At 45.3% G+C, this 15,627-nt stretch overlaps 1 protein-coding gene across 2 annotated transcripts in view; it reads right to left on the bottom strand.

The window, feature by feature from the left end:
- Positions 1–15,627, bottom strand: part of ASB11 (ankyrin repeat and SOCS box containing 11) — a 28,966-nt gene that overhangs the window by 5,530 nt on the left and 7,809 nt on the right. For both annotated transcript variants that reach the window (XM_022562683.2, XM_022562686.2), the window contains exons 2-5: positions 11,099–11,178; positions 5,866–5,973; positions 3,877–4,027; positions 776–910 (exon numbers count right to left, since the gene is read on the bottom strand). In XM_022562683.2, the coding sequence (XP_022418391.1) occupies positions 776–910; positions 3,877–4,027; positions 5,866–5,973; positions 11,099–11,178 (474 nt within the window). The remainder of the gene's footprint in view (positions 1–775; positions 911–3,876; positions 4,028–5,865; positions 5,974–11,098; positions 11,179–15,627) is intronic.

Genomic DNA, 15,627 nt, shown 5'->3' with positions numbered 1-15,627 from the left:
ATTTACATTATTCTGGACTCGAAAAAAAAGTTTTCTGAATTACTATAGGGAGTGGTAAATGATAGGGGATAAAAAAAAGACAAAAAAAATCTTAGAGACAAAAATTCTTATTTAAAGTTTCTTAATACAATCTCGACCTTTACGTCAGGGGCTAAGTTTGGGGAATCTTTAACCAAATAATACTTTCAAGACCTTGTACTTTTCCCTGGACTCTCAGTTTCTGTACATGCCTTTGAGAATTAAACAACTAATTTTGCAGGGTTGATCTAAAGTACTCTATGACAAATGTCTGCTGTTTTTACTAGCCAGCATCTTCCTGGTAACCACACCTAGATTTCCCTCTGGGGAACCATCTCCCATGATTCCCAGCTCATGTGCTTCCAGTGAAGCCCAACAACTGCAGGGTACACTGAAATCTAGGCCTAAGCCAGTCTGCATATTGTATTCCCTTGGCCACCATGATTGGTTCAGAAATGGGCATGTGACTTAAAAAGAGCCAGTGAAATACAATTGGTTGTTTTCCCCTAGGATTTATGGGAAAGAGACTCTTGCTCTCTCTTCAGACCACCAAGGAGAACCATACCAGGTAAATGGAGCCAATATCAAAAGAAACAGAACTGAGAACTACAGACACTCATCTCTGAAGTTGTTTCAACCATTTAGATATCAAATGCTGTCAGAATTTTGTCCAGCCTGACAAGAACTTCGCCTCTGAAGCCATGGAAAACCAACGAGGTTAACTGGTTCTTCTCATGAAAAGACTTCTGGAAGTTACCTAATTCTAGAAGCTTCTTCACACAGTCTAGCCTCTGATAGGTGCAAGCCACATACAGGGGAGTTCCAAGGTGAGGCACTTCCTGGTCAATGTTAACGTTATTTGCCAGCAGAATCTCCATGCACTCTCTATTACCTGGTGGAACACAAGACAACCTCACTCAAGTAAGGGAAATATTAACGATTCACAGAATTATAAGATTGCTTATCTGGAATGGGCTTTAGAAACAACCTAGATTTTTTTTTTCAGCAGGAAAAAAATTTGGGAGGTGGGGGAAATCTTAGAAATCTCCAAAATAAAAAGATTAGAAAGAAGAGCATGCCCATGCACCACCCCCTGCCCCACTGAGATTCTTCCCTGCAGCCTTGAGGTACCTCCAACCAAACTAAGGGTTCCAAGGAACACGGCTGAAATCACTCTCTATAGTAAGTCACCGGATTACAGGCAGAGGTTACAAGACCCAGGGGAATAAATGACTCGTGCTATTATTACCCTGAAAAGCCAGTGCTCAAATCCAAGGCCCAGCCCTGATCCATCCATCTCCATTACAAATCTCTCCTTCTCTTCCTCGCCCATGCATGTAAGATTGGGTGGATGGTCACGCCATGCACCTCCTTATTTTGGTCAACTTGTAAGACTCCTGTGAGAATTAATAAAAAGCCTCAAGTATAGAATCTATTTAAATGCACTTTCAAGTTTAGTGGCCAACAAGAACTAGATAAGTAAGCATTCTCCTTGGAGAGTTCACCCAGTGAAGAGACAGACATGATTAATTTGCAGCATATGAATGATTTGTTTGGGAGCAAATGCTTCTGAGGTATTGATGGGAGTTTTATAAAGAGTTGGTTCTTTTTTGAAGGTTGAAATGTTTCCTAAAAAAAACAAAATCTTATCATCACTGATTAGCTTAACCAACCTTTTCTTTAGAGATGACACCAAAATAAGCTTCATCTCAGCCTGCTTGATTCACCACAAATTCTGAATTAAGCACAATTATGCATTAAAATCTACAAGTAAGGCTTCCGTGAATTCCAACTACTTTACTACTGTTCACATAAGTAAATTTTATATTATAGCATTAATCTGTCAAAGTATTGACTCAGACTGACCCCTCTTGTTCCTAGAGGTTTAAAGCTGTAAGAGTCCAGAAATATCTAATCAGGACCTAAAACTGCCTGGTAAATTCAGTGTATCTAATAAACATTTAAAAGCGCTTCCCTGGTGGCGCAGTGGTTGAGAGTCCGCCTGCTGATGCAGGGGACACGGGTTCGTGCCCCGGTCCGGGAAGATCCCACATGCCGCGGAGCGGCTGGGCCCGTGAGCCATGGCCGCTGAGCCTGCGTGTCCAGAGCCTGTGCTCCGCAACGGGAGAGGCCACAACAGTGAGAGGCCCGCGCACCATAAAAAAAAAAAAAAAAGCATAATTCCTGTCTTTTTTTTTTTCCAAAAGAAACTGAGCCTAGCTTGAGTTAAATTTAAGTGTTCTCAGGAAGTTTTAAAAAAATGAATATATAAAAGTCAAATGATTGGCACTAATATAATAGTATCTAAAATAATGAATTTGCTATTCATCCTTCCACTCTGTGGACATTGGCCCCTCACATGTTTTCATGATACAGAAAAAAATATGTAGCGACACATGAATTCATCTGTTTATGATAAGCATGTATATACCGGAGGTACACAGATACCAAACACTCCATATATAACCATCCAAGCACTGCAGGATTACTTAATTGAAATCATTACCAACGTTCATCCATTTTTAAGCATTTGGATGGAAATACAGATAATAGATTTTTACTTCAAATCAATATTTTAAAAATTTTAAACACTTTTATACCATTTCCAAAGTAGACTATTTCCCTAAAACTTAAAGGACTTACTTGAAGTTTGGGAAATAATCAGCATCAATTATTAATTAATAAATGTTTGTTAAATATGTACAGGACATCAAAACCATAGATACACAGAGATTTGGGGGTTATGTATCATTTATAGTAATCCACTGCAAAAAAAAAAAATTACCAAGTGACATGTTTAACAACCTGGGACAAAACTTTCACTATTGCCTTTTGAAATAAAGACTTTAATTCTCATTATACCAGCGAAGATCACTGTTCTACAGTGTTCTAACTTCTCCACGGTATTTCTATTTTTTTAATTAAAAAAATTTTTTTTTCTGTTTTGGCCGTGCTATGCAGCTTGCAGGATCTCAGTTCCCCGACCAGGGATTGAACCCGGGCCATAGCAGTGAAAGCACCGAATCCTAACCACCAGACCACCAGGGAACTCTCTCCACTGTATTTCTGATCTCAGTATAAGAGAATAACTCCACCGCTGGGTAACACAGAAAATGTTGCTCTTTGGGTGTGACCTTTGACAAATGGCGTTGGCCTTTCAATGGCTCTTCTTGTTCATGTCTAGTCTAGGCATACAGTTTTAAAATTCCTTAATTTTACTCTTTTCCATCATTTCAAAAGCAACTGAGAACACAGAAATCTAGAATTCACCTCAAGGTTTCCAATGCCACGGTTTTTACAGTTGCAACTTTTTTTCAATAACTAACGACCTTGAGAGCTATCAGCTCATCTAGAGTAGATCGCTTGTGCACAGTTACCTTTAATCCTCCATTAGAGACACTATCAGTCTGGGCTTTCAGACACTTTCACCACTTATTTCATGGCGGTGGTTGATGTTTTATGGGCTTTGGGGCATGAACTGTTCTTTTCTAGTAAGAACAGAGACATAAACACAGTACAGCTCATGGAAGTTACCCCTGCACTCCTGACTCCACCAGCTGCTGCCCAAACACCAGCAAGGAGCCTCAAGCAAGGCCTGTTGGGAGACTGAGCCCAGGAAAGAGGACATCTGAGGCAGACAGCCATTCCCTGGTTCTAAGAAGAGCTGTGTCATGCCCCAGTGGTATTTCCTAAAGATTTAGGTATATTCAAGTTACTGCTGTGGGATTTCTAAGCCACAGCTAGTCTACTGGTGAAAAAGATTTGGGCGATCCTTGCAAAGAAAACCTTCTATGACTGATTCATGCAGATAGGAGGGAGCCCACCAATGTTCTGTGTGCGACGTGATGCCTCGTTTACCTCTCTTCACTGCCTCGTGGATGGGTGAAGCCAGGTGCACCTCAAGCTGGGCCTTGGCTCCAAACTCCAGCAGCACGTTGACACACGCAGCGCTGCCACTGCAGCAAGCATTGAAGAGGGGCGTGGCTCCGTGAACTGTCACCCCGTTGACCTAACGATGGGCAAAGAGAGAACCAAAGCGTTTGCTATTTGTTTCTCACCATCTCCAAGTGTGCATTCCTATGTATCTGCCTGGAGAAACTTCCCACGCCAGTGAATGAACGAGGGAACCCCGCACCCTTACAGTATTGTGGGGTTCTTTTAGGTACCAGTAGCCTATCAACTCTCACCTATAAATATCAATAGTAGCAGAAATGAGGCCAAATGGGACAGTTTTTAAGACGTACTCAGGGGTATTCTAGAGCTTCCTAGGAGCCTCCTAGTTGTGAGGAGTGGTCCTGTATGGTGGATCAGAACATGGTCTCTGGAACAATTAGCTTGCGTTCAAATCCCAGCTCTCTCTCCTTTATGTGCTCAGAGATCTGGTTGGGATACTAACTTTCTGTGCCTGGGTTTCCTTATCTGTAAAATGAGGATCATAAAAGAATCGACCTCAGGAGGTTATTGGGCGGATGAGGTGAGTTACTATATGGTAAACACCTAGAACGTTGCCTGGTGCCCAGTAAGCATTCAAGAGACATTTGCAGGGGCTTCCCTGGTGGCGCAGTGGTTGAGAGTCCGCCTGCCGATGCAGGGGACACGGGTTCGTGCCCCGGTCCGGAAGATCCCACATGCCGCGGAGCGGCTGGGCCCGTGAGCCATGGCCGCTGAGCCTGCGCGTCCGGAGCCTGTTGCTCCGCAACAGGAGAGGCCGCGATAGTGAGAGGCCCGCGCACCGCGATGTAGAGTGGCCCCCGCTTGCCGCAACTAGAGAAAGCCCTTGCACAGAAACGAAGACCCAACACAGCCAAAAATAAATAAATAATAAAAATAAAGGAATTCCCTTAAAAAATTTTTTAAAAAACGAAAGTAACATCACAACAATATCTGGTGACTAAATAAAAGTCCTTGAGATTTTCAAAAGTATTAATTTCAGAATTCTATGCTGATATCTGTACGACATACAGCAGCTCAGTCACTCCTTGAAAAGGAGAGAATTTAAAAATAAGATAAAGTTCATTGCGTAGTGTTTTTCCAATGTATTATTTATTACAAGCTCATTTAGTTTGATAATTTTGCTCAACAAAAATCGTTGTGGGTGTAGCGTGTTGAATTAAGAGTGGTTTTTGATTGCTGTTCTTTTTATTTTTTTTCATAGTTTTTAAAATTTAATTAAATTTTTTTGGCCGCGTTGCACGGCACGCAGGATCTTCCCCGCCCAGGGATGGAACCCATGCCCCCTTCAGTGGAAGCGCCGAGTCTTAACCACTGGTCCACCAGGGAAGTCCCCTGTTGTTCTTTTTTTTTTTTTTTTTTTTTTGCGGTACGTGGGCCTCTCACTGCTGTGGCCTCTCCCGCTGCGGAGCACAGGCTCCGGACGCGCAGGCCCAGCGGCCATGGCCCACGGGCCCAGCCGCTCCGCGGCATGTGGGATCCTCCCAGACCGGGGCACGAACCCGCGTCCCCTGCATCAGCAGGCGGACTCTCAACCACTGCGCCACCAGGGAAGCCCCCCCTGTTGTTCTTTTTAAATGTGTTCTTCTAAATGTTTTAAAATAAATTTTCCAAAATCAGTGTTCAAATTACTTTAGCTCAAGCTGTTTTTTTTCAAGTTAGCATCACAGTTCTGAACGAACCCCGTAAATTACCTTATCTGAACGTTGGCACAGGGACATAGAGGCTGAAGAGAGGGGTAACCAGCAGTGTCTTCCCGACCATCCAAGAATATGGGCGCCGATGGGGCCAGGCCTGCGCACCCCACCGCGGGTAAGTGTTCTGGAAGGTGATGGGTCTTTACATGTTAGCGGTTGCACCTGGGCAGCCAGACCCGCGGGCGGAGATGGTACTCACGTGGGCGCCGTTCTCCAATAGGGCCTTAGCGCAGGCCACGTGGCCTCCCAGGCACGCCTCATGGAGAGAAGAGACCCGGTTAATTGTTACCAGGTTCACGTTGACGCCCTACAATTTGGAGAGAAGTAGATTAAAGGCTGCATCAGCAATAAGAATAAACGGCAAGGTTGTCGGACGTGTTTGTGAAGTGTTCGTAGCCTGCGGGCACCACCTAGAGAGGAGTAGAGGCCATGACTAGGGGAATCCAAACACCGCTGGGAGCCTCGGCTTCACTGATTCAGCAAAAGCTCATTCAGTATCCTGGACCAGGCCATGTGCCAGCACCTGGGGCTTCAAAGCTTATGACATGGGTCTCTCTCCTCTAAGAGCTTAGTGGGGAGACAGAAATGGTGGCGGGAAGTGGGGTGGGGTACGGTGGGGAGGAACCCAGCCAGAATACTGCCATACTGGAAGCATGTTCACATTTTAATTGGGGACATAGGGTATCCTTGAATCTGCCTTGGGGAGTAAGAGAAAACTTTGCAAATGAGCTAGTATTTAGCTACGGCTTGAAGCATAAAAAATTTCAAACTAGGCCGCATAGCACAGGGAGATCAGCTCGGTGCTTTGTGACCACCTAGAGGGGTGGGATAGGGAGGGTGGGAGGGAGACGCAAGAGGGAGGAGATATAGGGATATATGTATATGTATAGCTGATTCACTTTGTTATAAAGCAGAAACTAACACACCATTGTAAAGCAATTATACTCCAATACAGATGTTAAAAAAAAACTAGGAAGGCAAAAAAAAAAGGCATTCCCTTAGGAGGGAACAGGATATGCAAATGTGGGACGCAGAGAAGGGCGAGGCAGGGCACGGAGGTGGATAGTTGCCAAATCTCTGGATCAGAAAGAGCCCACACGTGACAGAGGAGGAAGAAAAAAGGGGAAGTGGGGGGAGGGGGAAGATGAAAGGGGACGGTAGGCTAGAGACAGATCGTGAAAGGCCTTGGTTTCCGAACGGGGGTGGAGGTGGGGTGCATGTGTTATAGAGAATGAGGCGCCTTTCAAGTCTGTTAGTCCGTAGAAGGTCTGGAGCTAATACATAGGACGTTTTCGGAAAAGCACACTGGTAGCACCAAGGAGGGCTGCTCGGAGAGGTAGGGATGTGACCCTGGAGAAAGGAGCGTCATGAAGACATGGCGATGAGTCAGGCACTGGCTGATGTAGGTGTGAACAGCAGTGGGTACGGGGAGCGGGTGACAGAGTCCAGGGTTGGGGGTGTTAGAAGTGGATGTGGCACAGAAGGATGACGCCCAGGCTCAAGAGTAGAAAGTAAAGGGCTTCCCTGGTGGCGCAGTAACCTGGGAGTCCGCCTGTCGATGCAGGGGACGCGGGTTCGTGCCCCGGTCCGGGAAGATCCCACGTGCCGCGGAGCGGCTGGGCCCGTGAGCCATGGCCGGTGAGCCTGCGCGTCCGGAGCCTGTGCTCCGCGGCGGGAGAGGCCACAACAGTGAGAGGCCCGCGTACCGCAAAAAAAAAAAAAAGACTAGAAAGTAAAATAGATGATGCTCCTGGGGTTCCTGTGCCTGAGTAGCCGTGATGCTGACTGCCAGACCTCCACTGCCTGCCGAGCTCTCCGCAGGAGCAGAGTCTGGAGCCGGGGGCTTCCCCTAACGCTCCTCTCCTTCCCCACATCCGAGCGTCTCCGCCCAGTCCTAGCACACTTGCCCTCCCCATCGTGCCGCGCTCCACCTTCCTCGCCTTGGAGTCCATTTGACAGATGCCAGGCTCAGCCTAGCTGCCGGCCAACTTCATGCCCTGACTCTACTTTGCCCTTACCGCTTGCCCCCATGATCACCACTTTCTATCTGTGAAAGGATTTAGGTTCTGCCAGGACCCAGCCGAGTTCTGCTTTTGATTCTCTGCCTCGTAACTACCTGCTGAAACGCTCCAAAACCTAGTGCAAGACCCTGGACCCCAAACCCCAACCTAAGTTCCCAACCCCTCCCACCAGACCTCCATGGTGCTGGCTGCATCCCTCCTGTGGCCGGCAGCTGGGACTGCCCACTATTGCCAGTCCCATCGTCATCTTAGGGCCTGTTTGTGCCTCCTTGGTCCTGTCCATGTTTATGTCCTGAATATGACGTCATTACTCCAGAGCCGTGCTGTATATTTACAATTGGATATCTAATACAAGGTTTCTTTTCCTCTTCCCATTTATAATTTCATTTTAAGAAAATAAAGAAAAAATAAGAGCATTTTAAAAAATAGTCCACAAGGAATTCCCTGGCGGTCCAGTGGTTCGGACTTGGCGCTTTCACTGCCGAGGGCCCGGGGTTCAATCCCTGGTCCGGGAACTAAGATCCTGCAAGCCCCGCGGCGTGGCCAAAAAGAAAAAAGTCCACAAGGTGGCAGCCGTGTGCTAAAGAAAAACATTGATCCGATGCAAACTCTCAAGAATCCCTGGAACTGTACAAATGTAATGCAGGACAGGCCTGAAAGATCAGCTAGAGTGACTCACTGTCATTGCGGGTGAGAACATGGGGGAGCAGAGAGTTCAAATTATTAAGATTTGAGGTTCCCCTGCTGTCGGTGACAGCCAGTGTGATCGGCAGAAGCTCCTGACCCTTGGTTTAATGTTTTGCTCACAGCACACCACACTGTCTACACGTAAAATAGAGTAGAAAATAAAGGAGAATAATCCATTTTTTACCAGTGTGTAAGGGTAAAAAAGTGGGGAGGTACTAAGAAAAGGCTGAAGAATTCTCCATGAAGAATGCTCTTTACACGTTGAAGGACACTATAGAAACCAACATGCTTACAAAATACAGTTAAAAATAAAGAAGTGCTAAAAGCAATGTGATATCCTGGACTGGATCCTGGAAGAGAAAAAGGACCCTAGTGGGAAGATTGGTGTCGTCTCAGTAGTCTGTAGTTTAGTTAATGGTGTTGTACCAATGTTAATTTCTTATTTTTGGCTAAAGTACCATGGTTATGTATGATATTAACACAAGGGGAAGTCGGGTGAAGGGTATGCTGGAACTCTGTGTATTATCTTTGCCACTCTTCTTTAAAAGTATTCTAAAATTTAAAATTTAAAATACTAATAAAAGTATTGAGGTTGGGGGCCAAGAAGAAGGAGCTGAAAGCAAGACTTTTCACTGTGTACCTTTTTCTATCATTTTAATTTGGAAACTATGTGAATATGTCACATATTAAAAATACTCAAATCAAATAACAGTCTAAGTGCTTCAAGACAGAGGAGGAGGAGGTCGGAGGAGGAGGGAAATAGATGAGGGAGATTAAGAGGTACAAACTTTCGGTTGCAAAACAAATGAGTCACGGGCATGAAATATACAGTGTGGGGAATATAGTCAATAACTATGTAATCTCTTTGGTGACAGATAGTAACTAGACCTATCATGGTGATTATTTGGAAATGTATAGAAATATCGAATCACTATGTTGTATAACAGGAACTAACACAGTGTTGTAGGTCAATTATACTTGAAAAGCAAACTCATAGAAAAAGAGATCAGATTTGTGGTTACCAGAGGTCGGGGGTGGGGGGGGCAGTGGGGAGAAGGAATTGGATGGAGGGAGTCAAAAGGTAAAAAATTCCAGTAGAAGATACTAGGGATGTAACACAGCATGATACAGCATGATAGATACAATTAACACGGCTGTATGTTATATTATGAAAGTTAAGAGAGTAAATCCTGAAAGTTCTAATCACAAGGAAAAACCTTTTTTCTATTTCTTTACTGTTAAATCTATAGGAGACAATGGATGGCCACTATATTGTGATAATCCTTCCATGATGTATGTAAGTCAAATCATTATGCTGTACACCTTAAACTTATACAGTGCCGTAGGCCAATTACATCTCAATAAAACTGGAAGGACAAAAATCAAACCAAGTAAAATTTTAAGTGCTTACAAATAAATAAGCAAGTGATAAAATCAAGTGCAAAGTCCATTTGATTATTACTGGCAGTACTGTTTTCCTTTTGCCTCCACTTTTTTAAGAAGTAACACAACTCATAAAGGAGAAAGCAAGAAAAGGCACACACATACACACACAGAGAGAAAAAGAGCAGTGTGTCCAGCTGTTTAAATTTAAAATAAGGAAGCCAGGTTTGGTAGTAGCTAGGCTGTGGAAAAAAGATCTAATGACTTACCTCCTCTGTACACACACAGACTCTAAAACAAAGTAAATGCACTGTGTACACTTTCATTCATCTCACAAATATTTACTAGGCCTCTAGTCATTATTCATGGTGCTAGGGATACAGTCATAAGTAAAAATAAATTAGCTTTAATAACTAAGACTTGAAGAAATCTTTCCAAAGGAGTAAGATTTACCCATTTGTCAACCTATTTCAATGTTTGCTTTTGAAACAGTGGATCATCAGGGTAGGCAGCCTCTAAGATGGTTCCCAGGGATCAAGATGGATCCTGACTCGTGGTATTGGCTCACTGGTGTAATCCCCTCCCCTTGGGCATGGGCGGGATTTACTGACTCCCATCTAATTAATAAAATACGGCAGAAGCAATCAGATGTCACTTTGGAGACAGGTTATGTACTGAGACTTCCTTCTTAGACCCTTTCTCATGCTGTCTGTGGAGGAAGCCAGCTACCATCTTGTGACACAGCCCTATGGAGAGGCCCAGGCATCAAGGCATTGAAAATGGCCAACAACCTCATGAGTGAGATTAGAAGCAGATCCTTCCCCTGCTCAAGCTGTAAGATGACTGCAGCCCTGGCTGATACTTTGAAGCCTGCAAGAGGCTCGGAGCCAGAACCACCCAGCTAAGCTGCTCCTTGGACTACAGAAACCATGAGACTCAGTGTTTGTTGTCTTCAGCCACTGTGTTTCAAGGTAATTTGTTACAGAGCAATAGCTGGCTTATGCAACTTCAGGGCTGCTGTTACTAAGGCACACTGGGAGAGAGCAAGGTGAGTTAGTGCAACACAGGTTTGAGGGCATCCCCCATCAGCCTCATAGGGAAACTTTTTATGAAGCAAAGGGAAACCTAGAAGGGGAAGGTTGGAATTGGGCAGAAAACCAGCCAGCTCCCCAAGGAGGGAGAGGCAGGAGGAACAAATACCTGGGAGAGGATGCATCCATGTAGAGTGGCTGTGCTGGGAACCAGATGGGGCCAGCCAGACCCCTGCTGCAGTCAAAGCTGATCAAGAATGATGCTTGATTATAGCACAGGCACCAAGGATCAAGTCTTTGGTTTACTCACCTGTGCAATTAACGTTTTCAGGGCCAGTAGGCGCCCCTGAGCTGCCGCTTCATGAAGTGGAGACCGATCGGCCCAGCAATCTGAAACACACATCAAGCTCAGAGTCAAGGTCAGGAGTCTTCTTCCTCCAGCTTGTTCATGTGCCCACCCACTGTGAGAGGAGGTCTGGCGGAAGGGGAGGGGAGCTGGCACCACGCATCAGGTTCTCCGGTCTGCCACTCGCAGGGTGACCAGCCACTGAGGGTACAGTCCATGGGCGTGGAGAGGGAGCACAGACCATCTCTCTGGCTTTAGGGGGCAGTTTTCATAAGGAATACATTTCATTCAAATAAATACTGCCGGGGCTTCCCCGGTGGCACAGTGGTTGAGAGTCCACCTGCCGATGCAGGGGACACGAGCTCGTGCCCCGGTCCGGGAAGATCCCACATGCCGCAGAGCGGCTGGGCCCGTGAGCCATGGCCGCTGAGCCTGCGCGTCCGGAGCCTGTGCTCCGCAGCGGAGAGGCCACGGCAGTAAGAGGCCCGCGTACCGCAAAAAAATAAAAAATAAACAAATAAATACTGCCCAGTGATTGAATCCAATAACTCTGAATAGGCAAAATGAAGGGCAAAGCTGGTCCATGAACTTCCCCACTTTCTTCTTTCCCCTGCCTCTCCCCCTTCACCCCTACCCTAAGACATCCTGTATGCCAGGAAGGAGACCCTAAGGGGTCAGGGAAAATGGTTTTGTTCGAAATTCCCTAGATAATTCTTTGATTTTGGTAATGAAGCCAGTCTGTTATCATAATGCAGAATGTTGTTTATCAGATGACATAATCCTCCAAGAGTTTTTGGTGGGCAGTTAGAATGTGATGGCTAAGCACTGGGCCAGTCCTGCCTCAACCACTATCTCTGCCAAAATGGGCAAGTTACTAAAATCATTTGAACCTCAATTTCTTGATCTGTAAAGTGGGGGAATAGTGATCTAGTATTTAGCAGGTTCTTTGGTCTCTAAGTAGGCCAATAAAGTATACCCATGATGTTAGGTGCTCAAGAAAAGTTATGATTAATAAGTACACCGTGGTAGGGTAGCGCTCTAAGGAACAGCCCTAGAACTGTCTTACAAATGTATATTTCTTGTTAATTGCTTGTCAGGAAACAAGACTAACAAGCTTAAGTGTGCATTTGAGAAGTAAGCTTCTATTAAACATGCCAAAGGGCAATCATTTGTTTTGGAAGAAAACCTACAATGGTTTGCAAAATTGGGGCATTCTTCAAAGTATAACTGTGCTCTTCATACATTGACGAGCACGTCATACAGTTTGTGTTTAACACAAAAGGCCCATCTTATCACCTTTTTCTAGGTGATTTGGATGGTGCTAAGAATTCAGGTTTTCCCATACCTACAACCTTGACAAAAACAATCCCAACAAATATGCAATTATGTGAACTTGAAGTAGTGTGTCCTCATGGAGAGACTGAAATTTTCCAGTGGATGAGAACCAGGGCTCTAAACATTTCCATAAAAGCTCTTCTTACATTGAAACTCATTTTTTATCTTCTCTAACCCTCTGGGTTTTGAAAAGGGAGAAAGCTAGAATGAATTCTACAGGGTTGGATTGAAATTGGAACAATTAGAGCAACTGGTATGAAAATGTGATTTTCAATACATGTGTGTATATGGAAAGATGGTGCCTACAGAAATATCTATGGGCTGAAGGTGGGATCTGGTGACCCATCTGGTTCTCTCTCTACAGATATATCTATATATCTCTACCTATAGACAGATATATAGATATATCTAGATAGACAGAATAGCACTGTATACTGAGAAAACCTAAACCAAGGCTGCTTGGAGAAATGGCTGACTCCAAGGCTGAAATGCCAGGACAAATGTAAGATGGGCCGCAAACATCTTGCCAGAAAGTAAGGAAGTGCTCAATGAACGATGGGAAATGTCAAAAAGTACAGAAGCTGCCTTGAAGGGGCTTCCACTGGCCAAATACGGGACGATTTGAGCATGAAAATAAATCATGATTATACCCTAGCAAATAAAACAGGAATCTATAAGGCCTCACTGATACAAATGAATATATAAACAGGGAGAAGAGAAAGCTCTTCCTCATAGTAGAACACCAACTTCAGACACGTAGGAGAAGTAATAGAATCGGCCTCAGATTATCTCCCCACAAAATAATTACATAGTTATCAAGGGAACAGGCGTAATTGTACAGTGGAACGAAATGGTAGGCACCACCTTACCCCGGGGATCAAAATTAACCTCAGAAGCGATGGAACCAATTGACACAGTGTGCCATCTGTTGGAACACAATGAGCCACATCACATACTACTGGAGGGAACGCAGTGAAAAGAACACAGCGTTGCTGGGAATATTCCTGCTCAAAATGCATAGTCTGAATCTAATCGCGAGGACACCTCAAACCAACTCAAACTGAGGGATGTTCTCAAAACTAATTGGTCTGTAACCAGATTGAAGGAGGCTGATGAGACACAACATCTAAAGGCAACATGTGCCCGGATTGGATCCTTTTGCTATCAAGGATGTTAACTGGACAGTTGGATAAACATGAATGGAGTCTGGGCAAAGAGAAGTGGGAATTCTTTGTACCACTTTAGTTCCAAAATAAAAAGTGTGTATCTATCTATATCTAACTATATCTGTCCATCTATTAATCTATCAATCAATCTATCTATCTAATCACTGGTGAATTGTATACTTCTGATATGTAGAATACTTTTTCTAGTAAGAAAAACAGACAACAATTTTAACCTGAAAATATATTGCGTTTGTATGTCCACTTGTTCCTGAGTCAGTTAAAAGCTGATGAGTGGAGGATTGTTCAACCTCTTTGGACATTGATCATTTGCATAAGTTGGGAATAATGAGATAACGTACGCACAGAATCCTCAGTAGTCAGCCTTGGTTTTCTTCGACCACATCTCCATCCCATTCAATATGAAGTGTGCGCCAGACGCGTCGCCCTCTCGCCTCATCAGGCTTGGAGAGGGACAAGCACCGAGTTTGGAAGGACGGTCTTCCCCCATGGATGGCAGCTCAGCGCCCTGACCAACCTAAGAAGCAAACCCACAGCTGTGGCTTTGTTATTCTTTTGTTCTAACAATAGCCAGCCAACTGAGTCACCTGAAGGTACTCTAAGTATTTGCTTCACACCAGGATTTAAATGGCAACTTGCTATTATTAACTTAGAACAGCAACATGAAATGGCTTTATTATTTCTAAAACTTGCCTCCAAGCGGGCCGCGGTGTCCCCTTTCCTGCTGGGAAGCAGGCACCTTAACCACGATTTCATCCTGTTTCTAGTAACTTTCTGTTACCCCTCAGCCCCCTAAGACCCACGCCATCCGTACACACGGCCTGGACAGATCTCTCAAACATCACGCTGATGAAGGCGGCCCTGCACAGAAGAGGATGTGCCAGATGACTCCATTTCCATAAAGTACAAAAGGGCCCAACTCACTTCGGGCGTTCGGAGTCGAAAGTACCATGAGAAGGGGCAGGGACTGACTGGAGGTGGGTGGGGTGAGGGTCATGCTGATAACGGGCAGTTTCTTGTTCTTGGGAGCTGGCACTCCATGGTGAAAACTCACCCAGCTGTCCGCTTTGGGGTTTGTGCACTTATCTGTATTTATGGCATACTTCAAGAAAGAGATTTCAAGGCCACCAGGCTACTGGTCAGTCCGCTTTAAAACTGTCATCTCCATTCCTCTGCCCACTCTCAGGGCAGGGGATGGCCCCCTCTCCGCCCGAGGAAGGGCAGCATGTTCTCAGTTCCTTCTTGAGGTGCCAACAGCCCCTCTGGCGCCGTGGGGGTGGGGAGAAGCGAGAGGGATGGGGAGATGTCTCCCTAGCGGCCTGGAGGAGGGGACCAGTCCTGTGCACTGGGCCTCAACTGCATGTCTCACACCCAGTGCCTTTCCTACGCACTGGCACTTGGCCACCTCTCCTAGTGTCCCCCGTCAGTGCAGCATCATCCGATACCCCCAACTCCCACCCCAGGCTTCCGAGGTGGACGCAAGTGTGCAGGCCATCTTCTGATCCAGGGAGGAAGAGGGAAGGGTGGGTGGTCCTGGGCTTCTATTTCCTCGCCACTGCTTTCCCGCTCTCTTTCTCCCTATTTGAGGAGTCACTTTGAGAACGCACCCCGTTCTGGTTTTAAGAACTACTGGTTTTTCTATCCTGCCCATCCTCCTGGTAGATTGACTTGTTGGGGAGGTGCCTTCCTACATCCCCCTTATCTCTGTAAATAACATGAAATAAATCAATTGGATCGCCTTAAATGTGGAAGTCATTTCGGTTTCCCAACTGGAAATAAAGCCACTCTCCTGGAAGTCACCTTTCCGGTCACTCTGTTTCCCAGCACTTGCTTCAAAGGACCTTGAAGGGTTTTCACACAAAACGCTTTTCCAGAAACGCTGCCACGGTGGGCTCTTCTGTTTTTCTATTCTGATTCCCAACACACAGCCTCTTGCTCTTATCATTCTTGTTTTGCAAATTGGAGCTAATTGCG

Source organism: Delphinapterus leucas, chromosome X (assembly GCF_059928025.1).
Source record: "Delphinapterus leucas isolate spDelLeu-1000000601 "Yukka" chromosome X, BTC_Dleu_Yukka2, whole genome shotgun sequence".
NCBI lineage: Eukaryota > Metazoa > Chordata > Mammalia > Artiodactyla > Monodontidae > Delphinapterus > Delphinapterus leucas.
The sequence above is the reverse complement of the archived record's forward strand: the minus strand, read 5'-3'. Positions and strand labels throughout refer to the sequence as shown.